The 25,927-nt window shown below is 39.9% G+C and overlaps 1 protein-coding gene across 1 annotated transcript in view; it reads left to right on the top strand.

Annotated features, from left to right (window-relative positions):
* RMND5A (required for meiotic nuclear division 5 homolog A) overlaps positions 1-24,972 on the top strand; it is a 59,336-nt gene extending 34,364 nt beyond the window's left edge. The window contains exons 3-9 of the mRNA XM_070511791.1: positions 4,066-4,200; positions 5,616-5,716; positions 17,420-17,586; positions 18,307-18,472; positions 20,749-20,851; positions 22,750-22,904; positions 24,137-24,972. Coding sequence (XP_070367892.1) covers positions 4,066-4,200; positions 5,616-5,716; positions 17,420-17,586; positions 18,307-18,472; positions 20,749-20,851; positions 22,750-22,904; positions 24,137-24,200 — 891 coding nt within the window. The 3' untranslated portion in view covers positions 24,201-24,972. The remainder of the gene's footprint in view (positions 1-4,065; positions 4,201-5,615; positions 5,717-17,419; positions 17,587-18,306; positions 18,473-20,748; positions 20,852-22,749; positions 22,905-24,136) is intronic.
* Positions 24,973-25,927: the final 955 nt, after the last annotated feature.

Below are 25,927 nucleotides of genomic sequence, written 5' to 3'. Positions count from 1 at the left end.
CTTAATGACTCCGTTTAATCCTTGTCACCTCCTTACAGACTGTCTCTAAGTACCGTCACAGTGGCAGTTAGGGCTACAGTCTAGGGATTTTATGGGGAGACACAGACATTCAGTCTGTAACACATTGTCTTCCCTCTGTACCTGTCTGTCCTAATTTCCTCTTCTTATAAGGATCTCAGTCCTATTGAATTAGAGCCCACCCTAATGACTTGATTTTAACTGGATGAGGTGCAGTCATGTGTCATGTAACCATGTTTCAGTCAACGATGGACCAGATATATGACGGTGGTCCCATATAAGATTAAATGGAGCTAAAGAATTCCGCTTGCCTCGTGATGCTGGTGTAAATAAACCTGTTACACTGCCAATGTTATAAAAGTCTAGTACGTGCAATTATGTATAGTATATAATACTTGATAAATGACTATTTACTGGCTTATGTATTTACTGTACTATTCTTTTTATTGCTATTTTTTTATTTTTTATTTTTTTATTTTTATTTTTTTATTTTTTTTTTAAAGATTTTATTTTTTCATTTTTCTCCCCAAAGCCCCCCGGTACATAGTTGTGTATTCTTCGTTGTGGGTTCTTCTAGTTGTGGCGTGTGGGACGCTGCCTCAGCGTGGTCTGATGAGCAGTGCCATGTCCGCGCCCAGGATTCGAACCAACGAAACACTGGGCCGCCTGCAGCGGAGCGCGCGAACTTAACCACTCGGCCACGGGGCCAGCCCTTTTATTGCTATTTTAGAGTGTACTCTTTCTACTTACTAAAAAAGTTTACTGTAAAGCAGTGTGCTGTGTTACACTCGTAGCTGCCTTATACATCTTGTGTTCACCATGCCTCTTGATTGCATTATTTTTTCTTGTGCTTGCTTTAATCTCATGTTGTTTTGTTCATCATGGCCCCTAAGCATACAAAATACACTGTTAATGTTTCCGGTAAGAGGCCACGTTGACTGACTGACGTGGAAATGAAATTAAAAGTGATGATGGATTACGAAGGTGGAAAATCAGTGATGGTTATTGCTCACCACGCAGACATGTCCCATTCCACCATACCTATGATCTTGAAGAACAAGAACAGAGTGACAGAAACAGTTAAAGGATCTGCTTCATTGAAGGCAAGGAGACTGACAAAACTTTGAGAAGGGCCTCTATCAGACATGGAGAAACTTCTAATGACTTGGATTGAAGACCAGACACAGAAGTGTATCCCTCTCAGCACCATGATGATCACAGGCAAAGCCAACAGTTTGTTTGCAATGTTGAAAGAAAAGGCTGGACCTGACTACAGTGTTGATTTACTGCTAGCTCTGGGTGGTTTAAACAACTCAAGGATCATTGCTCATTACACGATGTGAAAGTGAGTGGTGAGTCTGCGTGTGCTGATATGAAGGCAGCTGAAGAATTTTTGGAAACTCTAGATAAGCTGATTGTGGAGGAAAATTACTTGCCAGTTTGGATAAAACCTTCTTTTTCTGGAATTGGATACCTTAAAGGACTTTCATTCATAAGGAGGCCAAGTTTGGCAGATTTCAAGTCTTTTAAGGACAGGATAAGTCTCGCTTGGTGGCAGTGTTACAGGCTACAAATTGAAACCATTTGTGATCTGGCACAGTGAGAACCCCAGAGCCTTCAAACACATCTGTCAATAGACACGCGCTGCTGCGTAAGACAGGAGCAATAAGAAGTCATGGATGACCCAGCTCCTGTTCCAAGGTGGCCTCCTGAATTGCTGTGCCAGCGAAATGGAGAAATATCATTTGGAGAATAACATACCTTTCAAGATTTTGCTTATTGTTGATAATTCTCCCAGACATCCTCCTGTTATTGATTATATTCCTCCCAATATCAGAGCAGTGTTTCTCCTTCCAGACACCACCTCTTTGATCCAACCAGCGAATCAAGGAGTTACAGCAGCTTTTGAGGCCTACAACCTGAGGAGGACCTTTGCCAGGCCATTGCTGCAACTGAGGAAGACACTGAGAAGATACTGATGCAATTCTGGAAGGGTTACAACATCTATGAATGCATCAAGAACCTTGCTTGGCTTGGCGTGGTATCACCAAGGAGTATGTGAATAGCATCTGGAAAAAGACACTCAAGAGGTTTGTCCATGACTTCAAAGGATTTGCCAAGTATGAGGAGGTTTCAGAAATCCACAAGGCTGTGGTTGAGGTGGCAAACACACCAACGTTAATCTTAGTATGCATTAGGATGACATTGAGTAGCTCCCAGAGGCTGTTCCTGAGGAATTGGCTAATGAGTTGTTGGAACTGGAACAGGAACACACAGCTAAAGAAGAGTCAAGAGAAAAGGAACCTGCTGGAGAAGTAAAAGAAGAATAACCTCCAAGAAAATTCATAGTAAGGGGTTTAGCAGAAGCTTTTGCAAACCTCAGCAGGCTCCTTAAACAGTTTAAAAATATGGACCTCAACACCAAGAGGTTTTCATTAATACAGAGGAATGTTCATGGTGCATTATCTGTTTACAAGCAAATCTATGATGAAAAAAGAAAAAAGCCAAGGAAACTACCATGGACATATTTCTGAAGAATGACACCTTCTCAAGAAGAGCCTGAGGCAGGTCCTTCAGGAGGTGTTCCAGAAGAAGGCATTGTCATCATAGGGGATAACAGCTCCATGTGTGTTACTGCCCCCAAAGACCTTGCAGTAAGACAAGATGTGAAAGTGGAAGACAGTGATATTGATGATCCTGACCTTGTGTAGGCCTCGGCTCATGAGTCTGTGTCTTAATTTTAACAAAAAAGTTTAAAAAGTAAAAAAGAATTTTTTAATTTAAAAACAAAATATTTTTATAGTTGTACAATGTGTGTTTTAAGCTGTTACTACACGAGTCAAAAGTTTAAAAAATTAAAAAGTTTATAAAGTAAAAAGTAGTAAGCTAAAGTTAATTTATTATGGAAAAATGAAGAATTTTTAAAATAAATTTAGTGTCGCCTAGGTGTACAGTGTGTGTAAAGTCTACACTAGTGTATAGTGATGTCCTAGGTCTTCACGTTCACTCACCACTCACCCACGGACTCACCTGGAGCAATTTCCGGTCCTGCAAGCTCCATTCATGGCAAGTACACTGTGCAGGTGTCCCATTTTTTATCTTTTATACCTTATATTTTTATTGTACCTTTTCTATGTTTAGATATGTTTACGTACACAACTACCATGTGTTACAGTTACCTACAGTATTCAGTACAGTAACATGCTGTAGAGGTTTGTAGCCTAGGAGCAATACGCTATACCATATAGCCAAGTGTGTAGTAGGCTGTACCATGCAGGTTTGTGTGAGTGCACATTATGATGTTCCCACAATGATGAAGTCATAACAATGCGTTTGCCAGAAGGTATCCCCATCGTTAAGCAATGCTTGACTGTACTGGGAGTTAGGACTTCAACATAGAAATTTTGAGAGGATGGAATTCAGCCCGTAACAGGGAGGTGCTGTTAATTTCTCCACTTAAGATAAGGAAGCTGAGCTGCAAAGTCCTTGACTGATTTGGCCAAGATCACACAACTAGTAAGAGAACCAGGATTTAAACCCAGGTGGATTGGCTGCAGAGCCTGCTCTCTTAACCACCTGGCCATTCTCCCACCCCCAGCCCTACCCCCACCTTGGCTCTGCAGTTGTTGGGATGTGCCATGATTATTTAACTAAGCGTGTATTGCACATATGGGCCTTCTGTTTTCCTACTAGACACTGCTACATTGAGCATGCTTTTACAAGTATCACTGTACATCTCTGAAAATATTGCTATAGTATAATGCCTAGAAATCAGTTTATTCACAGAAATCATTATTAAATTTATATATTTTTCCAAAATGCCCTCCTAAAATGTGTTTACTCTTGCAGCTATAATCAGTGAGAGTGACAGGTTTTAGAAAGGAGTGATGGAAAAAACTACTTCCTGTTGTAGGCTACAGATAAATTTGAATTGGGTACTTATTGAGGGTATCTCAGTGAAATGAAGGCCATTCTTTCTGTTAGGTGGGGTGAAAACCATATAAAGTGATGGATCCTAGACTGTTCACGATTCATTTTCTTTTTCAGAATTTTGACTCTGACATTAGCAGTGTGGGAATAGATGGCTGCTGGCAAGCGGACAGTCAGAGGCTTCTCAATGAGGTGATGGTGGAGCACTTCTTCCGACAAGGAATGCTGGATGTAGCTGAGGAGCTCTGCCAGGTAACACTGTGTTCATGATGAGAAGAGGAAGCAGAAACAAGGGAGCTCCTTGGAGTTTTTGAGTCATCTTCTAGCCATGCATAGATTTTTACTGTTGTTATTGTCAGGGCTGACCTCATTTAACTAGGAAGTCTTTTTGTTTTATTAGTAAAAAATTGTAGTCCTAGAACTTCTTATTCCAATTGCCTTTTTCTTCTTCCTGCGCCGTAGCATTGGTCCCGGGTCATCAACCAAGGGGTCAGAAGTGATACCACGTTCTCCTTTTCCTCCTTTGATAGGCAAGGTTAGTGTAGCAGAGAAGAAAAGGACAAAGAGCTTTCTGTTTGTTCTGATCTGGCCCAACTTGTAGAATTTTATTTAGCAAATGAATTTCAAGCTAAAGTTTCCTTCAGGTGAGCAGCATTTTCTTTCATTTCTATTAGTCATGAGCTTAGGGATCTCAGAAGAGTTTACCGATAGCACATAGTCATTATAGTAGCAGCTGCCACGTATTGAGTATTTACCGCAAGCCACGCCCTGCTGTAATTCCTCACTGCAGTCTTATGACGTAGGAATTATTGCTCCCATTCACAGATGAGGAATCTGATGTCTGGAGAAGTAACTTGCACAAGGCCATATAGGTTCTTAGTGAAGGAATTAGGATTCAATCCCAAATTCATGTGTCTTCAAGCTCTGTTCTAAGCCACCATGTACCATTGTATTTTCCCTTTAGAAAAATGAAGGACTGTAAGGATTAAATAATTTAAAACCAATCTGTAAACCAAACTTCTAATCTAAGCCCTGCCTCTTTTAAACAATTCAGATAAATGATAACTCAGGTCTTTCTCTGTACTTTACAGGAATTTCATGTGTGTGTCTGTATAAATTTCCTAAAGTAAATTGTGTCATTCAGGATTAAGTTTGTTTACAAGTAACAAAGACCCAAAATACCAGTGGCTTAAACAAAAGTGACGTTTATTTCTCTTGCACAGAAATAAAAGGTCGTAAGCCATCCACAGCATGTATGGAAGCTATGCTCCATGAAGCTCTTGGGGACCTAGGCTCCTTGTAGCTCTGCTATTTCTAAAGTGTTCCCTGTCCTCAGGATAGTAGCCAGAACTCTAGCTACACATTTGGTACTCCAAGAGGGGCAGAGTACACGCTTATATTTCATTGGCCAGAACTTAAATCTCACAAAGTCCTATTCAACTTTATTCCATATGGTTATGTACCCAGCTAAAATTTAGGAGTCCTACTACTGTGGAAAAGGGGAGAGAATGATACTAGGGCTCAGTCATTAGTCTCTGCCATAGAAATACGTGTTAAAAAGAAATTATCTCTAATGGCTGGCCCCATATTTTATAATTTAGAATGTGCTTTTACTATTATCTCTTTACCCTGATTACTGCTAACAAAAGTTCTTTCTGTTTTTTCAGGAATCTGGTCTTTCTGTAGACCCAAGTCAGAAGGAACCGTTTGTGGAGTTAAATCGAATATTAGAAGCATTAAAAGTCAGGGTTCTGAGACCAGCTCTGGAGTGAGTTACTGAGTTTGTTTTCTTTTGAATACTTTGAGAGAAGTCTCTATACAAAAATTTAATTAGAAACATGTTAGAGATTTTGAGATATGTATATCTCTCACCTGGGGTAGACTTCAGAGAAATCAAGGGAGAATTATTTTATTTCTTTTAGCTAAGTAAATATGGGGGATGTGCAGTATGAGAAAATGGTTAGAGTTGCTTCACTGATCAGTTGGTCTGAATTCCCATAAGAGAGAAGGGTTTTCTGTGTCTCACTGTAGACCCGCTTTATAACTGAAGTGCTGTGGTTCAGGCCGTCTGAGTTTGATATTTGAACTTCCATAATGCGCAGGGTTCTGTGCCAGCTTCTGAACAATAAATTAATTGGTTATTGGAACTAAGTGGTATGCAAGAAGAGAGCAAACATTGTTATGAAGGAGTTCTATTCTAAATACTGCTTAAAATTTAATGATTCACTGAGCTTGTCGTTGATACGAATTATCTGAAATTACTGAGTAAGCTGTGATAAATAATAGCCTAGAGCAGGGTCAGTGAAGTTTTTTGTAAAGGACCAGATAGTAAATATGTTAGGCTTTGCAAGCCATGAAGTGTCTGTCGCATATTCTTCTCTGTTTTATTTTACAACCCTTTAAAAATGTAAAAAGCCATTTTGGCCATCTGGTGTAGAAAACAAGCAGCAAGCCATATTTGGCCCCTGGCCATAATTTGCTGACCTTTGTTTTAGAATTTTTTAATGCGAGGATTACTGGGTTATTTGTTTAGAAAAGAAAAGCTCATAAAAGGAAGAAACTGGGTGACAGAAGCAGTGATGTTATGAGGGCATGGGCTTAGAATCCTGGTATTTTAAAATTGGGAGTATATGAGGTCGTTGTTACCAGAAAAAAATAGGAAGATCCTTGCTGATTTTTATAAAATGCACGTTTTTTTCCTTCCACTAACCCATTTAATTATTTGAAGCTTAGTTTTCTGTTTCTGATTTTTTTCTCAGTTCTTTGAAAATTTTGCAGAGTTCTAAAACCAGCCCAGATGACTAGGTAGGGGGAGTTTCCTGTGTAAATTCATAAATTCTAAATTCCTGTTTAAATTATGAACATGAGGTAGATAGGTACTGTATCTTTAAAGATACATGTCAGTTAAACAGTACCATTGTGCAAGATGCATATTACTTTTATAGTTGTTTTGATTTTTGTTTTTTTAGCAGATTTTAGATTGTGACGCACCTGGGAAATTAAATTCAATCAAGTACCTTTAACACTTCCACACAAAATGTGGAACCGCTGTTCTATTTTCGTATTCCACCTATATGATTAAACATCTGCAAAGGAGAGTGAGGGAGCCTGAATATAAAAATGTGATGGGGCTCCCAGTTGTTTTACAGTGATTTAGAAATAATATTTGAGTTGTTATTCAAGGTAATACTCATTTATCCATTAATTTCTCAGGTTTTTCATCAGACTTCTACTGAGTGCTCACTGTGCATCAGAGACCGTGCTGAGTATTAGGACCGCCTCAGCCCTCAGAGTACTCAAGGCTTTTCCTTTAGAATGAAGGACATTCATAAGACACTTTTAACTTTGTGCTCTTTCTGTGAGATCTAAGTTTCTTTCTGGTAACTATATGATATGTATTAATTATTTCTGTAAATGTTTTTGTTATTTGCAGCCTGAAGCAGTGCCTTTTAGGCAAAGGGAGGACTTGTTTCATCCACTTGATAGTAAGAGTGGAAATTACCTTACAGTGAAAATTATTCATTTCAGTTTTTCTGGGACTATTGCCATGTGGTGGTAATTATAGTTAACTCTTCTTGAGTGCTTATTATGTGCCTAGCATTGTTCTAAGCATTTTACATGCATTAACTTAATCAGTTCTCATAATAACCCAATGAAATAAGTACTCATTTTACAGAGGAGGAGTTGAGGCCTGGAAGGTGCTCCGTGAGAAGAGGATATGGAGGCAAAAGGTTATATGATATTCACATGATATTCCCTTAATGCTCTCCTCCGAGAGATTCACTTCAGCACATTAGATGGGCCATCAGCAATCCTACAGTAAAGAGACTCATTTAACTTTGTAAAACCCAGTGTTTCCCATGCATATTTGACCAAAGAATCCTTATTCTCCCTCCCCCCATAACACCTATTCAAACCCATAGAATTGGATTTCTATAGAACATAAGTTTAGAGGATGATAGAAATCTTAATAGAAATCTCCATTACAACAATTCAAACGTTTCCAATTCTTGCCTATTACTGGTGGATGCAAAGCAGATATTTATTCAGCATCTTTGATGTGCAAAGCACAGAAAATTCACTTTACTCAACTTGTAGCAAAAGTTGAAAAATGTGGGACATCAGTTTGGGGAATTCTCGTTTAGATAGAAGGGGGAAATATCTTTCAGTTGTGTGGCATCTTCTATTTGTATGTGCTGGGAGGCAGCATCGTGGAACCACCCATGAGGGAAGAGAGGAAGGTGAGAGGCTGCAGTAAGTCCCCCAGGCAGCCTGGGCAGTTGAGGAGGCAGAGGCCAACAAAGGAAAAATACAGATGGAGGCCACAGAAGGACTAGCTGAGAGGGAAGTCTGGGGAGTGGTAGCTGTTAATTGCAAATAATAAGAGACACTGGGAAGAAGGCAGAAAAGAAGGGTGATATGGCAGAGAGGAGTGGCAGAGGAACAGCTAATTACGTATGCAGATCTAGTCAGGACCCTGCCTACTCTTGTTCCTGCTCTTATATTTCTCAGTTTGTGTACAGACTTTTCTTCTCGTCTGGATTGCTTTATCTGTTGTTTGAATTCCTCTTGGAACCTAGCACAGTGTTTAACTTCATTGTAAGCATTCAATAAATGAAATAGTTGGAAGGAGAACTTAAAAGAAACATGACCCCTCCTTCATATGGTAGGTAGAGGCAAAGCCAAAAAATAAGTAGTGTTAACGAGAGAATAACAATAACGTAATACAAAAGAATGGAGAAATATTAGAAAACTAGAAACTGTCCTTGTAGCTATGTGCCAGTTATTGGCATTTTGAAGGAAAGTGCAGTCTTTAGGGGAAGCCAGTTGGTTGCCTTCCTAAAGGTGTTTCAAAGAGTAATATTACCTTGGTGGATTTGCAGCAGTCTACGAGCTGACTTTCAACCTTGCAGACTTGGAAACATGGTTTTTTCAACACTGAGAGCAGACCCAGGGGCCTCATAGAGCTTGCTTAGAAGAATTTGTAGTTCTGTTTGCAAAGCCTCAGTAGAATGCCATAAGGGAATGGAAAATAACTGAATGGTTATAAGAAAGAGAGAGAGGGGGAAGTTACAGAATTTTTCACAGAGGAAGAGAGAAAAAATATTTTATTAGTTTAGACCACAGAAGGGTTTTAGATTGGACAGGCCATGAGCAGTATCAGGCTGCTGAAATGTGAGAGGGCTCTGTCTCCATGCCTAGCGATTAGGTGGGGCTAGAAATATAAACCATAGAGGGATGCGAGGTGATCTTCACATTGTGGTTTCTTGGTGGTGTGTATGAATGGTGGTTCTAAGAAAATGCTTGCTGGACTTAGAGAAATTGTAGGATCAGTGAGTAAAACACGGTTTATAAGCAGAGAAAGATTTTAGAAAATGAATATGTAGGAAGCAAGCCCAAGTGCCTGATCATAGAACCTTGACTACCCCTGAAATGAGAGTGACAGTGATTAAGCAGTTTCTGGTGTCTGTTCTCTTGTTTTTAGTTTTGGCTTCCTGTAGGTGGGCAGTCTTGCTGATTCAGGCATTTTTTAATAGCCATGTAGAACCACAGAAGAAAGAAGGCTCTGATAGATGTACCTTTGGAGAAAAGGAATCAAGGTTTATAAACAAGTTGCATTTTTTCCAGAATTTGAGTGTGTGTTCTTTTTCTTTTTTGGAGTTTGTGTTTTGTTGAGGGTGGTTCTTTATTCTGAAAGGCAGGAGAGCTGGGTGGAGGGATCCATTTTTCACTCACTCTGCCCGTGCACTGAGTCAGGTGGAGGAAGAGCTACTCTGTTAAAAAGAAGCTAATTGAAAACGGAAAGAGGTGCCCAGTGGAAAGGATGCAGGAGAGAAGATAGCACAATGGAATATCAGGGCCAACAGGGGAAAGATACTTGAGGTGGTAACATCATTTTCTGTTGTCTGTTTGATGTTTGTTGCTTGCAAAAGTTTACTTGAAGTTCCAAGACAGGAGGTGTTCCTCAGGAGGGAGAATAGACATGGCCCTCTCTGTCTGGATACGTCCTCACCAAGGACTTGAGATTACTGGAAATGAGTGGACAAGCCATGACTGTCGAGGAATTGAGAATCTTCTTAAAAAGAAAGGGAAAATTGAAATAAACTATCCCTGAGATTAAGGGTTTAAAAGAATAAGGGGCTAAACTAAGCCAGGAGGGGGAACTACGAGGAAAGACCGTTCGTGCTTGTAAAATGCTGACCCATTATTAATTTAGGTTTATAAAATCTCTTGGTTTTGGGGTAGGAACCTAGCAGTAAATAAGGCAGTCATATTTAAGTACTTTAAAAAAAAAATCGCTCATCTGTAGAACCGTCCTGTCTGAAATAGTGGGCACTTGCCACATGCAGCTGCTGGGCACTCCTACCAAACTCTGCGTTACTGAGAGCCTCGTGTAAAGTTGGAGGTGTATGTGTGGTTTATTAAGTAGATTCAGATGTGTGATACTATAGTTTGCGTGGTTTCTTACATGGCGTGTAAGAAGGACAAAGATTCATGCCAGCTCTGAGCTGAATGAAATATTGGTACTTCAGTGATGGACTCAACCCGTATCTGAGAAATTACTGCTTGAAAATATCTCAGAAATGAAATGTTAGCTCTCCTTTTCAGTCTCTGAAGCAAAGTTATAGGGTTCTTAATTTTTTTGGCTGAAATTTAATTTTTGTCATTCTCTGAATTTTTTAAGCATTTGATTCAGTCACCAGTAATGTTCAGCCAAGTCTGCACTTGTGGAGTAAATAGGTCATTCATTTCCCTGAACTTTCAGCTTTTACCCCCAAGAATATAGCCCTAAAGGAGACTAGAAAAAGAAGGTATTTATAAGCCTTTAAAAATGCTGTGAAAGGTTGTAGTGGAGTGTGCTGTGGGAATTGGCAAGAGGCGTTATTACCAAAAATAGACACCAACCCAGACTGGCAGAATTGTGAGAGATAAACAGAGTAATGCTGTCGCTTCGGTTCCTAGGGGGCAACAGCTAACCATGAAGGTGGAATCTTGTTTTAATTATTTTTGGAATAATCTGGAAATTTTAAGTACAGAACTAACAATGTTCAGAGGCTTGACAATTAGGGTAATTAATGCTTAATGTTTTGTGGGATAATTGTGTAGATGTGGGTTGCTTCTAACTTAGTCACCTAAGTCGGTTGTATTGTTTTGAGGTCTTTTCATGGAAGAGGCACAAAAGTTCTCTTTATTGGAGAAGGCAGTAGCAGTGATCAGAGAGAATTGTGACATTAGTGACCTTACTGGATGTCATTTCTTTTTTGCTCTACAGTGTTTTTCTAACCAAGGAATAGTTCTAAAGCTGACCGTGCTCTTGCGGCCCACATTGGAGATTTGGGAGCAGAATTTTTTTTTTAAATCACAGTGAAGTTATAATTTAACTGAATGTAGTTAGCTTGCTGGTTGTAGTGTAGTGGTAGTTGTTTTTTTTTCCTTAATTAAACATCAAAAGTTTTCTGCTGGAAATGCCATTATCCAGAATACGGCCCCCTACTCCCTAATATCTCCGCTAGCTTTTGTGTGTCTTCTGGGCATATGTCTGCCAGTGCTTTGTAGACAGTGGGTTAAGTTTCTGGTGCTGATTGAGGTTTTGTAGTTTTATGTGCTTTGTAGTTTATGGACTTAGTTGTTATCAGGTTTGTTAAGGCTGTGACTATCTTCTACTTCTTGTTGCTCACTGAATCAAATACCCAAACATTAAGCATGAACTTCTAAGAAAGCTTCAGAATTTTTTCAAGGGGATTAACTGATGCATGTGTATCGTCATATTCCCACAAAATTGGTGCTATAAAAATCAAGGTGCTGCTGAGTATTACATGGAAGTGCCCAAGTAACTCTTTTAAATATAATTTTCATATTAAAACTAAAGACTTTGAAGAAATGTCAGAGTGTATCCATTCAGTAAACAGAAATTAAATAGCTTCTTATTGAATGTCTAGTTGTGCCAAGCTCTGTGCTCAGTGCTGTAACTACCCTGCTCATTAAATGCCTACAACTCTTTGAGGTGCCCCCATTTTACAATCAGGAAACGGATTTTAGAGAATTAAGTAACAGATTGCCCAAATTCACACAGCAGAGCTCGGGTTTAAGTCCGTGCACATTTGACTTTACTAACCTGTGCTCTTCTTTTTTCTTTTTAAATTATTGACCATTGGTGATTTTGGGTTTTTTTGAGATTGGCACCTGAGCTAACATCTGTTGCCAGTCTTCCTCTTTTTTCTTTTTTCTCCCCAAAGCCCCAGTACATAGTTGTATATCCTAGTTGTAAGTCCTTCTAGTTCTTCAGTGTGGCATGCCGCCACAGCATGGCTTGATGACGATCCGAACTGGCGAAACCCAGGCCGCTGAAGTGGAGTGTGTGAACTTAACCCCTAGACCACAGGGCCAGCCCCTGCTAAACTGTGGTCTTGATCAGTATACCGCATCCAAAGTAGAGGCATGCCAAGATGAGCGAGACAGAGTCTCTGCCTTAAGAGACCAGAAACTGTCCTAGATTGTGAGACGAGTCATATGAGAGGTTCAAATGAAGAACGTTTAGAGTTCTGTGGATAAAGATATTATTAGGAAAGTTGTAGAAAATGAGGTAGTTGAGCCTGGGCATTGAATTTTCAACTCTGTTCTCAGCTGCTCACTTTGTGGTTTGAATGTGCTTTTGCAAAAATTAACTAGCGCCTACAGTGGGAGATGGGATCATGGCTTCTACTTTCATAGAGGGAGCAAATCTTCTATCTAGATGGCCCAGCTTGAATTCACCTGCACACATCACTATTGGTGGTAATGTGAGTTGCTAGATAGGTTATCTGAATATGTTTGCATGTTTTTCTTGACCTGCACCTCTCTCTACCTCCATTGTATTCTCCGCAGGCCTATTATTTTCCTCTAATTCTTGACACCATATGACAAAGGCCTCTAATTTATCCTATTGGCCAACCACTGCTTTCTTACCCCCACTCCCACCCCAGTGTTGCATAACCTTTCCTCTTGGCATAAACTTCTTGGTTTTCCAGCCCAGATTCCCTCCTCTCAGAAAAGAAAAGTGGGAGGGCAGAAATCTGGGAGAGAGATAGAAACCAATCTCATTTTCTTTCTTATTTTTTAAGGTTGGTGGATAATAGGCTGTAGACACCCTGGCTTGCTCAGTTCCTCAAACTTAGATCTTTCTCTGTTGTACCATTCTGGGCCTTCCTTGTCTTTATAAAGTAACCTCCTGCTCTAAGGTCCCTATGTACTGTTTCTCCCATTTGTCTTCTCTGTCAAACCTGTTGGCAGTCCTCTCTGCACAATTCCAGTATGCCCAAATTTCATTTACCACTCTTTAGTTAAATAACACCAGTTCCCCAACAACACAGTTCAACTTTCAGTTATGGCAATATATTGTGAATAACTGCATAAAATACAAACTTCTCTGCCAGCTGTTTAGTCCGCAAATCAGTATTAAATAAACAGATGGGCATCGTGAGCATAACCAGTCACATCGCGTCTCTCCGAGTCTGTGAATGGTTGGTGACTGCACATCTGTTGTTCATTTCACCCTCAGACAGCGAGCGTGTGGTCGTATTGCCTCCTCATCTTCCAGTGATGAGCCCATGTGACATATTAGAGAAATGGACAATGGAAAGAGGGACTTAGTCAACAAAGATGAGTTGCCAAAAGTGAAATTGACTGTGATTAGAAAGATTTGAAAATGATGACAGCGAAGTGAACCTAGGCCTACATGAAGCTGTGGTACAAAGCATGTTGAAAAAGTCCTATAGAGGGCCAGCGCGGTGGTGTAGTGGTTAAGTCCATGCACTCCGCTTCGGCAGCCCAGGGTTCACAGGTTCAGATCCTGGGCACAACCTACACACCACTCATCAAGCCTTGCTATGGTGGCATCCCACGTACCAAGTAGAGGAAGATTGGCACAGATGTTAGATGAGTGACAATCTCCCTCAAGCAAAAAGAGGAGGATTGGCAACAGATGTTAGTTCAGGACCAATCTTCCTCACCAAAAAAAAAAAAAAAAAAAGTTCCTGTGAGTATAAAAACCAAAGTTAAGTTGCTTCAACATCTTTTAATTTAAATAAGAAAGCTGCTTATGGTTTAAATGGAGCATTTACTTCTACTTTGGATTGAAGACTATAAAAAACAAAACAAAACGCTTCCATCAGTTTGGCTAACATTCAGGCCAAAGTGTTGAAGTTAGTTGCCTCATTGAAAGAAAACAATAATAAAGAGATTGAAGAACTTTACTGCCGGTAAAAGATGGTGTCATTGTTTCAGAAGCCATCATAAGTTGACTAATGTTAAGCTGTCTGGGGAGACTGCTAGTGTGGATAAGAATACTGCTATGAAATTTATACCCAGATTCCAAAGATTAGATGAGGCGGGTGTTGTGATGGTTGTCAAGGAAGGCAGCCCCATCAAGAACTTACAGAGCAAAAGATGTAGGATCATGAAGTGATCATAAAGGAGATAAAGATAGATAAACTCTCGTATTAGGAGGCAACACAGAGAGTGACTTTAAAACCTATGCTTGTCTGGCCAGTTAACTGTGACCAAGGAATTGGGGTCAAGAAAATACAAATGTGGGTGCCTGGGTACAATGCTGGGGGTAAGAGGAAGAGGGGCTGTTGGTTAAGGGTTTCTGCCTTAAGCTTAAATGTGATTGCACGTGTTGGGGGGCAAAAATGGGGTATGTCATCCTCAGTTTAGAAAATGACATTTTGCTAGGGAGAGAGCAGCTTAGAAATGATTATTCTAATCCCTTGATTTGTGAGACTTAGGCTTAATATTCAGAAGTTAAATGAAGATAGTACATTGTTTCAGGATAAAGTGATAAGAGATGTTTTTAAGAAACATATGAAAACTTGCGTTCTATGAATTTGGTTTTTGCTTTCTCGCCACACTCCTCCAGCCCCTTTGTGTAATGGATATCTATTTACTTTTCTAAAAATTTCTTGATGGGAGGACAGGGATTAGCAATACTGGTTTTTTCTGATTATTTTGTAGCCTTGTTTATAGCAAAATTTAAGTGTGTAAAAATAAATTCAAGTAGTAAATTAGGCACTTCGTTGTCTAAATAAACACCTCTAAATAAACACCTTTAAACACCCTAGAAAAGCAGAGTACATATATTTATAGCTAGAAGAGCTTGAATTGGTGATTCATAGTTTGACTTACTTTTAGGAAAAGTAATTTGCAATTATTCTGTTAACTCTTTGGTGAGAAAAGGAAGTTAAGAAATTTTGTTTACTTTTGCATTAGCTTAAAAAAGTTATTACCTTTTAAGTATGAAAATAATATATGTTCATTGTAGAAAACTTGCAAAATATACGATAGCATAGGCTATTTAAAAATGACTGTCCTCTGGACTGCTGCGAGCTGCTCTTCATTCGGGGGTGTCCTCCCGGTGGTCTTAGCCTCTCGTGCTGCTCTGACGGCTGCTGCACTGTGGTTCCTCATAGTCCACGCCTAGCACGTGGTAGACAACTCGTGAAACCCACCGTCCCTGGAGTCATTACTGTTAAAAATTCTGGTGAATGGGGCCCAGCCCCATGCCCGAGTAGTTAAGTTCACACACTCTGCTTTGGCAGCCCAGGGTTTCGCCGGTTCAGATCCTGGGTGTGGACATGGCACTGCTCCCACATAGCACAACCAGAAGGACCTACAACTAGAATATACAACTATGTCCTGGAGGGGTTTGGGGGGAAGAAGAAGAAGAAAAAAGATTGGCAACAGATGTTAGCTCAGGGCCAATCTTCAAAAGAAAAAATTCTGGTGACTGGAAGTTTTTTTTCTATGTATTACAGCTTTTCCCACCTTTAATATTCTATCATGAACATTTGCCTGTGAAAATGAAATAGGTTGTTTTCTCCTTTTGTGAATTGCCTCCTTAAGGTCTTTGCCCTTTTGCTGCGGGCGTTTATCGTGTATTAGAATTTGTAGTCACTCTCTATTAGCTCCCTTCTTTGATTCTACAAACTCTTACACATATACCTCATATCAGGAACAGAACAAAGGAAAAGCTGACTGCGTCTCCTCATTGTTAGTAGGAAAGCGTACTCATGCCTTTATGAGTCAGAGGGGGCAGGATAAACTTTTGGTAAGTGATGTGATGTAATACACTCCTTGGACTGGAAGTTAGGAAGGTGCCTGCTGGACTAGAGACTGCCCAAAGCAAAGTCCTGTTGGTACTGATGTTGGCGTTGGACATTCACAAACATAGCTGCTGGAAGTACCTTGTTGGCGTCAGCAGGATTTACCAGGCTTGGTGTTGCACCTTAACTGCCTTCATCTTAGATGTGCCAGGCAAGGATCCAAGCCTCACTTCAGTTGAAGTAAATATTTCCAAGGTCCAGGTGATTAATTTAAAAAATCACACTGATTTTGTGGTCAGAAGCTTTGTGATTTGACTCTAAGGTGTGGCTGCATCGACAAGTGATTAGAACATTCCTGTGCAGCCCTTCGTGGGAAGGGGAAGAGGCAGTGAAAGTGCAGTTGTGTGAAATCTGATCCCAGTCCGCTGATTCGTTAGGAGTAACTCAGGCGTTTTACTCTTGTAGTTTGTAGAGTTACTCAGAGTTTGTGTCCCTCCTCAGTTCACGTTCCAGTGGTCCTTGGTGAGTGGGATTAGGTGGGGAATATTTGTCCAAAAAAGGTCAAATTAAAGAAGAATATGACACTAACAGCTTCTACATCTTAATATGTTTAAAGAAATAAAGTAATGCTTCCTTATTCCTTGGTTGCGAAATTGGTTTTAGCAGCTGGCTGGTAGACTTTTCGGTGCTCACCCGAACTGGTAGTCCCAGCTCAAGATTGCTTATTCCAGCTGTTTGTACTGTAGAGGCCCGAGTTGCTGTACTTTGGATTGTTCAAAACTGAGTATTGTTCCTTTTCTCGTTAGCACTCTATTTGTACAAATCTTTTTGGCACCATGTGGTACACTATGATATTTTCATAGTTTTATCTACCTAATTAGACTGAAAGCACCTTGAGGGTACTTGAGGGTAAATACCTATGTTTACTTCTTTTAATCCCAAAGTGAGTAGCACAGTCTCGCACCTAACAAAAGTTTAAAAATAGGTGGTTCCCCTTCACAATCTTGTGATTCATTTGTAAACATGCCTGTTTAACAAGAAAAGAGTGCTGGATATGGGCGATTGAGTAGTGACTCTCATGGCTGACACCTGCTTCAAAGTGTGGTCTTGGACCATTCCAGATGTATAATGTGACTCCTCAGAGCCGGTCTTGTCTTGGTGTAAAACCTTACTAAATATGTAGCTGTCATCTGACATACGCTGCTTTTCTTTCTTTTTCACTGGCTGAAGGGCCTCTTTGGGTGTAGTAGTTTTCTTGAGATCATGTTACCACTGACTTCCACAAGGTGGCAGACAAACCCTTCTTTTGTGTTACTAGTCTTCAAACAATTTTTCACATACTTTGCCTGTGCTCTTAATTACTGTTAAAATCTTTCTTGCTTTTTCTGTAGGTGGGCAGTGTCAAACCGAGAGATGCTCATAGCCCAAAACAGCTCCTTGGAATTTAAGCTACACAGACTGTATTTTATTAGCTTGTTGATGGGTGGAACTACAAATCAGCGAGAGGCATTACAATATGCTAAAAATTTTCAGCCATTTGCCCTAAATCATCAGAAAGGTGAGTCTGGAGTCAGATGTTTTTAATGTTTGGAATTTCCAGGCCCGTAGCCTCCACTGGAATTTAAGTTTATTTTAACTAGGTCTAATACGTATTTGCTAACCAACTGAAACAATTGTAGGTGATAATCACTTATAGAAAAAGCTCTGATTGGCCCTAGAACAAAAGTAAAACATTAAATCCTCTTAAATGAAAAGTCTGAAGGAGACATTGCATTTTTGGCGATTCCTTACTAAGCTAAGAGGAGACACGAGAAAGAGCCAGGTAGGCACTTGCTCCTCGCCACCCCCACCCTGCTGCTGTTATTGCCATGACAAAGTGTCTGAGGGTGCACCACTGTGGCAGAAGTTAACCCCCAGTGTCCCTGTGGGAGTACTGGCCTGTTCTACAGCCAGAGATATGTGATGACCCCATTTATACATAATTGTTACTGCTCTAGATAATGGTAATTGTACTATGTTGTGTATAAGAATAAAATGACATGAAGTTGAATATTTAGTGCTTTCCTTCTCTTCCCCTTTCTCTCTGTGCTGTTTCTTTAACTTAGGGTGAAGGGAGAAACCAAACTTAAGGACAAGAATTTTAAAAGACACTGTTAATAAATTAATTTAGGCTATGTCAGTTGGGAGAATTCTTGCCTTTCTCCCCCTGTTGCCTGTAAGCTGGCTCTGTTTCGAGTGTGATCATTCACACCTCCGAATTGCTGTTGCTTTTGTTTAGACATTCAGGTTTTGATGGGAAGCCTTGTGTACCTGAGACAAGGGATTGAGAACTCACCATATGTTCACCTACTTGATGCAAACCAGTGGGCCGACATCTGTGACATCTTTACACGGGATGCCTGTGCCCTCCTGGGGCTCTCCGTGGAGTCCCCTCTCAGTGTCAGGTATGGAAATTGGTCGTGTCTGTTACTGAAATATGTGCTGCATTCGTCAGTTCTTATTGATCTGTTGTCTAGTTCTTGATATTAAAGCCAAGAGAAGGTTTGTCTTTCTGAGGAGAGTGTGGTTGGTATTTCAAGACTTGTCACAGTTGGCAGTGAAACACTTTTAGAGCAGTGATTCTCAAAGTGTGGTCTGTGAACCTCTGGCCGTTCCTCTGTGAAAGAGAGCCTTTCCACTGTGTTGACATTTGCACAGATGGTGCAAAAGAGTGGTGGGTTAAACTGCTTGAGCCTTAGCACAGATCAGGGCAGTGTCCCAAACTCCACAAGGACTTGCTGTGTCCCTCACCATCACATACTTGCAGTTCAAGACGTACTAGTTTTACTTAAGAATGTTTTTGACTGAACATTAAAAACTATTAGTTTTCGTAAGTCTTGACCTCTGAGTACACATCTTTTTTATATTCTGTGTGACAAATTGGGACGTTCATGTAAAGCACTTCAGCTTCATGCTTTGTAAGCCATGTAAGATGGTTGTCTCAAGAAAACGCACCTGTATGTTGAGTTATGAGCTAATAAACTCAGAGCTGCTTTTTTCATGAAACACAGTTTTTACTTAAAAGAATCCACTGCAGTTACTCCCACTTAGGTTTTTGGCAGGCATTTTTTCAAATGAATGAAGTGAACCTGTCGTGTAAGGATAATAACTGACGTTTTGCCACAATGGTAAAATTCAAGATTTTAAGGTAAAATGGAAATTTTGGAAAACTTGAACCTGCTATTATGGGCTTGACAGCTTCCTGATACTTAAATATTTTTCTGATGAGATTGGTGATATTAATGAATTGTATTTTTTTGATGCTTTAAAATGAAATGTGTTGATACTAGAAGATTCAGTGTGCTATTACAAAATCATGCATGGGTAAAAGATTCATTCAAAGTATGAGACAGACCATTGGATCTTAATGTAGAAGGGTACAAAAAATTCACTGGAAGGATTCAACTAACCTTTAAGAAGCTACTACTTGTTGAGTGGTGGTATGGCATTAAATGAGAATATCACAATTATCTGAAAAGACAATTAAATTACTACGTATCTGTGTGAAGCTACGTTTTTTTCATTTGCTTCAACCAAAAAGAACACATCGCAACAGATTGAATGTAGGGGAAGATATAAGAACCCAGTTGTCTTCTGTTAAGCCAGGCATTAAAGAGATTTGTAAAAATTTAAAGTAATGCCGCTCTCCTTTCAAATTTATTTCTAGTTGGGAAAATATAGCTATTTTTATAAGAATGTTATTTATGATAACATGTAATATATTTTAAATAAATCAATATTTTAAAAATTTCTCGGTTTTAATTTCTAATACAATGATGATGGATACCACTCACAAAAACAAATGCTCTTTGAGATCTTTAATATTTAAGGATGTAAATGGGTCCTGAAACCAAAAAGTTTAAGAACCTGTTTTAAGAAAATAACTTGTTTAGCTCTTCTGTTCATTTAACTTCTCAAGTGTTTTGAATCCCTGCTGTGTGCCAGGCATTGTGTGGATGCAAAGATGGATGAGGTACAGTCTGCGTTCTGTAGTGTGTCCCGTCTGAGTGTAGCAGACACTCATGCAATTAACTATAAGGAATGGCCAGGCTGCAGGTCAGCTTCTCTGGGGAACAGGCTCTGAAATGGATGGAGATTGACATACAGGAAGTTTATTGGGATCAGCCCCTGTAGGGGAATGAAAACAGCAGGATTAGCTGGAGGGGAAAGTTGGAATGTGGTGCAGTCTCACCAAAGGTCTCAGCCTATCCCTGAGGAGCTCTGGAGGTCCAGTGGGCCTGTGGCGTTGTCTCAAATTGGGCAACAGGGCTGGGCTTTTGTATGTTCACATGGGGCAGTCATCAGATGTGAGCCTGGTCAGGTGGCTTCCTTCAGCTGAAGACGGTCCTGAAGGGGGACTCAGCTGACAATTGACTGCCAGTACTTCTGCCCTGGACTGGGTGACCAGATCTAGAAGGAACCGTGCAGGAAAATGTTTCAGAACATCATTAATGTTAGGAATGTCATTAATGACTGATATGCAGAGCCCATCAAATCTAGGGGTTTTGTAAATTTAAAACTTTTGTGTGTGTGTGGTGGTAATTTAGCAAAGCAGAGGGCTCTGTGCCCTGTCCAATGGCGTGGGCCCTCTGCACGTGGAGTATAGAGGAAGTGACATTTCCTAGGACCAAACTGTCTGACACCTGGCTTGGCAGTGACATTTCCTCTTCCGCTCTCCCAGTTTCTCAGCAGGTTGTGTGGCGCTGCCGGCTTTAATCAATATCAAAGCTGTGATTGAACAGAGGCAGTGCACTGGAGTTTGGAACCAGAAAGATGAATTACCCGTGAGTTACATTTTCTATTGGTTATTACCTTTCCTGCCATTAGAAGAACTTAGATGTTAAGGATTTTAAATGCCTATCTTGCCTTTTAACCAGGGAACGTTACTGTAGCTGTTCAGCAGCAATTCTTTTCTGTCTCTGTAGACGTGGTTAAATAATAGAAATGGGGAGCTGGTACATTTTGGAGGCACTGGAGGAGTTTTCTTAAAATTGTGACTTAGACTGGCAGTGAAAGCTGATGAAGGAAAGCATCAGAAGTGGAGAGGGTGGTACCTGCTGTGCATGCAGTGTGCTTTGCAATGCAGTCGACAAACCACTCACACTGCTTTTTTAAAAATATAAAAGCAGTGACTCAGTTTGATTGGATTTAGTTTTGTCTTAAGCCTTGATATTTATGAGATCATAGGTTTGTGCTGTGTTGTCCCTGTGACACCTGCAGTCATCAGTGGCCTCCAGTACTGTGTGTCCACTGCTGTTGTGGAACAGGTGACAGTTTTAAACATCAGCCCCAATCATTTGCCAACTCTATAACTTCACTAAGCACTAGTTTGTCAATCTCTAAATTGGGGGCCATCCTTCTCTTTATGGGGCTGTTAAAGGCTAGAGATAATGTAGGTGTGCTTAGAATAATATGGGACATATAGTAGGTACTCAGGTTTTGCTGCCATGGTAGTTATGACATGAAGTGACAAAGGTCGTTGTATGTGTGTTTCCACCAGGCCTCTGACAATATGGAGTTATCATTCTTATCATGGTCATGTCACAGACTCTTAAAGAGCTAAAATGTGCATTTGGCTTTTGCTTCTTTTCTGCCACACCTGCGCACAGGTTTATCTGCAGTTACCTTGTTCTTCCAGCTGGTAGCTCTGTCGGTTGCTTGCCCTGGCTTCTCCTCAGAGATCTGTTTTTGATTAAAGGCACAGGTGCATTCCCAGTCCTGAGTGTGGTCAGGACACAGCAGCACCCCTGCTTGACTGCTGCTCATCTGAGCAAGTGAAAAGGACGTGAGCCTTCACGTGCTTTGCTGAGGCGGGTGCCTGCAAGAAAATGGCAGTTTTGCAGTTATGTTGTTACATCTCTGACACTTGCCACCGGCATGGAGTGTACTGAAATCTGAATTACTATGCCTTAGGTTCAGTATACTAAAAGTCTGTGTGTCAGGATAAAAAAGCAGTTGGAGGTAATCATCTGGCCATTTTTTTTCCTCAAGATTATTGTTAATACTTTGTCAACTTTCTTGAAAGAGTCTAGGTAATAGACTTTTATATTGATAGCCATTTTAGATTTAGAAGGAAAGAAAACAGAAAGAACTGGCGACTGTGGAGCCTCTGTCATGCGCCAGCTGCCTCGCTAGGTGATTTCATAGCTTTTGCTTGTTTTCTTCGCTGCAAGCTCGGATGAGCTTCGGATCTACAGATTGTGAAAGGTCCTGCTGAGCTTTAGCTTAAAGCCTTTGTTTCGGGGTTTCTTTGGACCATTACACACAAAACGTGGGAAACTCAGATCTGAAGCTGACACAGAAGTAAACCACATTTAGTCTGCCTTTAAAGGATTATCACACTGAATTGTATCACCAGCTAAGTGTGCCACACAACAGTCAGGATTTCTGGTGGGTTTTGCTCTTAGGTATATCCTGACGCATTTTCACAAGTGTTTGACTTCTAGAGTGTTCCCTTGCCTTTGGCTCTCACTCTTAGACATCAGAATTTGTTTGAAAAGTAGGATTATAAATAATTTTGAAGGCTAATTTAAAATTATGAAGTAATACTTGAGCTAGAAGAGTGCTGTAAAAGTTATATTCAGATGAGTAGATTTGATCAGTGTTCTTTGCCACGCAGTGCGTATTAACATGTGGAGGGTTCTTGAGGCATAACTCGAGCCGTTGTACTTTTTTTGAGCAGATTGAAGTGGACCTTGGTAAGAAGTGCTGGTATCACTCTATATTTGCCTGTCCTATTCTTCGTCAGCAAACGACAGATAACAATCCACCCATGAAATTGGTCTGTGGTCATATTATATCAAGAGATGCCCTGAACAAAATGTTTAATGGTAGCAAGTAAGTGTCTGTCTTTTTAAATGTTAATAAAAAAATTTTCTTTTGGAACTGAGTGGGAGGATAAGAAGTAATGAGGGTAAATAAATGTAGCTAGAATTTAGAAATAGATTTCGTTACTTCTCATTTCGCATAGTGTATGGTATCTGCATTTCTGTCATTCTTTTTAATTAGTTCATAAATTTGATGATTAGATTTATAAGCATGATCTTTAAATTTTAACTTTTTGGGAAGGCAATATATTGTTCCCGCCCCCACCACCCTTTTTACACAAATGGTATCATACTGTATACTGTTCTGAACTTTGCTTTTTTCACTTAGTGTTAATATCTTGGAGATCTTTTATATGCTACAGAAAGAGCCCTCATTCTTTTTTAAAGCTGCAGAGTATTCTACCATATGGAAATATGATAAATTATTTAACCAGTTCCCTATTGATGAGCATTTAATTTTTTGTTGCTGTAAAGTGAATTACTTTATATGTGATTTAAGTTCATAGCATTAGAATTGCTAATTCAAAGGATATATACATTTATAACTTTTGTATATAATGAGCCCAACTTTTAAAGTCTAAAAAGCTTATTTCCAGCTTAGGCAGCTAGAAAATTTTTCATTGGAGTTCATTTCAGACCCATTATGGTAAAGGCTTTCTTTTAAGAGAAGCCCTTGGCATGTAACGAAGCTGTTCGTGCCCTTCCCAGGCCATGCACAACCCTGGTAGTGCAGATTGGTGGTGACTAGCAGCCAGCTCTCCGTCCTGGTTTGGCCCATGCTGGTTTCATGTGCCACGGCAAGGCATGTTAAGGCTGCTCTCGGTAGGCTACATGCCTTGTAGGCTCAGGAGCTGGCATCAGCTTTACTGCACCTGAGTGGACTGTGTGACCACTACCTTTGAAACTCAGTTAGAGACAGGTTCAACCCAAACCCTGGAGGATAAAAAATTCACAAACAATTTTCAGAACAGTTGTCTTTGTTTTGTTTATGGAACGGTTTTCACTGATTTCCACTGAAGAAGAGCCTTTCAGTTTAGAGTCTAGCTTGGATCCTATTTATTTGTGACCCTTCAAAGCTTGACTGTTATCTTAAGGGAAAGTACAGTTAACCCTCAAAGCAAAATACAGACGTGTGTATGTGTGTGGGTGTATAATTGTTAAAGATGTTCTATAACTACATGAAAATTGAATGCTTAGTACTGATCCTGTTCCTTGACTCGGTGTTTTCTTTCTTGTCTTTAGATTAAAATGTCCATATTGTCCAATGGAACAAAGTCCAGGAGATGCCAAACAGATATTTTTCTGAAGAAATAACTTTAGTTTGCAATTTGTAAGTGAAACTGAATTGGGGGCGCATTTCAGAAGAGAGCGTTCCATTTAATGCAGCTAACCAAGGACTCTCGTGTTTATATAAGCTAATGCTCCAGAAACTTTGCCAACATTTTAGTGTATACACACTGAGGGGAGTGCTCCAGACGAATATTATCATAGGGCTTTATTATATTCTTGGTCTTCATTTCTGATCAAGTAAATACACCAGCAGTTGTCATTCAATGCAGGTTTTTGTACTTAATTATATGGTGATTTTTTTACTTTTTAAGAGCAGAAACAGAAATTGACCTCCCCACCATGTGTTTAATATTCCTCCTGCTTTTACTTTCGTCATTTCCTTGATAATTGTTAAGCATTAAGAATGTTTGTGAGAAAGCTTTATTTCCTGTTATGTATACATAATTAAATGAAAATTCTTCAGAAAAGTTTGAAAAACTGAATTGTGGTTATAAAACTAATTTGCTTTTTTTTTTGCTTAAGGAAGAAAGCTGTGGTAGATTCCAAATTTGCTTTTTGATGTTTTCCTCTGCTCCAGCTCTCACTGAGGAGTCAGCAGACTTGCGTTTGAGCTCTGCTTGTAGCCCCAGCGGGCTGCCTGTTTAAAATTCCATCATGAATTTAGCAGGTTGGTGTGAGAAGTTTCCGCCAGAACAGAGTGGAAGGAGTTCTATTGTTTCTTTGCTTTTATTGCCAAGAGGTGCTTATTTTAAAAGTGTGTTCAATAAAATGAAATTCTGAAGTTAGAAGTGTTCTTAAGTTGCTATTTGCTCTCTTGGTCTTGGTAGCCCTATTCTCTGAAATCTGCCTTCAGGACTTGGCTGTCTATTGCATTTGTATATCATTGCAGACACAGTGTTGTGTGTGTGTATATATATGTGCACCAGCATCAAACATTGTGTATCTGGAAGGGAAAAAGCATGTTCCAGTCCTAAAGTGCAGTTACCAGACGCATTACTTTAAATCTTTGAAGTTAGAAGCTAGCAAATTTTCTGTAGTGCAGAATATGTTTATTGCTGTTTTTTGTATTTGAATAGTATACTGTTCAATGCCTCTCTTCTGCAAAGTGTATCATCTCATTGACTGTGAATCTGTATATTATTCTAATGGATACAGATGATGATCTTTTCTCTTGTGAGGTATCTTCGTTTAATGCACTGTCCAGAAATAGCCATTTGTAAGAGTCTTTCTCTGTGTGAGGAAGTATATGGAAAAGACTTCTGTGGACATAATTCTGACGTAAACCCATTAAGTTACTTCATTGTGAGAAGAATGTTATATGGAGATCACCAAATATTTTGCAACTTTATTTCATCTGACATGGAACTGAATATAAATGTAGGAAAACTACCATGAGAAAATGAAAAAAGAAGAAAACACAGAAGCAGAGAGAAACGTGACACTTCAGATTTTTAAACTACAGATTGACCTAGTTTGAGGGGGAGGGAGAGAACAGATTTGGTGCTAAGTTAATTGGAAACTGACTGCATTTGCAGTAGAATACCAGCCTGGACGGTTTATCCTGAAATGTTTACCCGGGACAGCTGGGATTTGCGTGTAAAGGAAAGGAGTACTGTGGAAAAGCCCTGCTCGATTGCTGTGTGTGGTCAGGCTTATGTTGAGGGCTACTGTGTGCTGTGTGGGTTAGCCGGGAGTCGGGATTGACCTGCCCAGAGTGCTCGCTTTGTCCAACCTCAGTCTTGG

The sequence above is a fragment of the Equus asinus genome, chromosome 6, assembly GCF_041296235.1.
Source record: "Equus asinus isolate D_3611 breed Donkey chromosome 6, EquAss-T2T_v2, whole genome shotgun sequence".
In the NCBI taxonomy this organism is placed as follows: Eukaryota; Metazoa; Chordata; class Mammalia; order Perissodactyla; family Equidae; genus Equus; species Equus asinus.
This window is presented reverse-complemented; position numbering and strand designations above follow the sequence as displayed.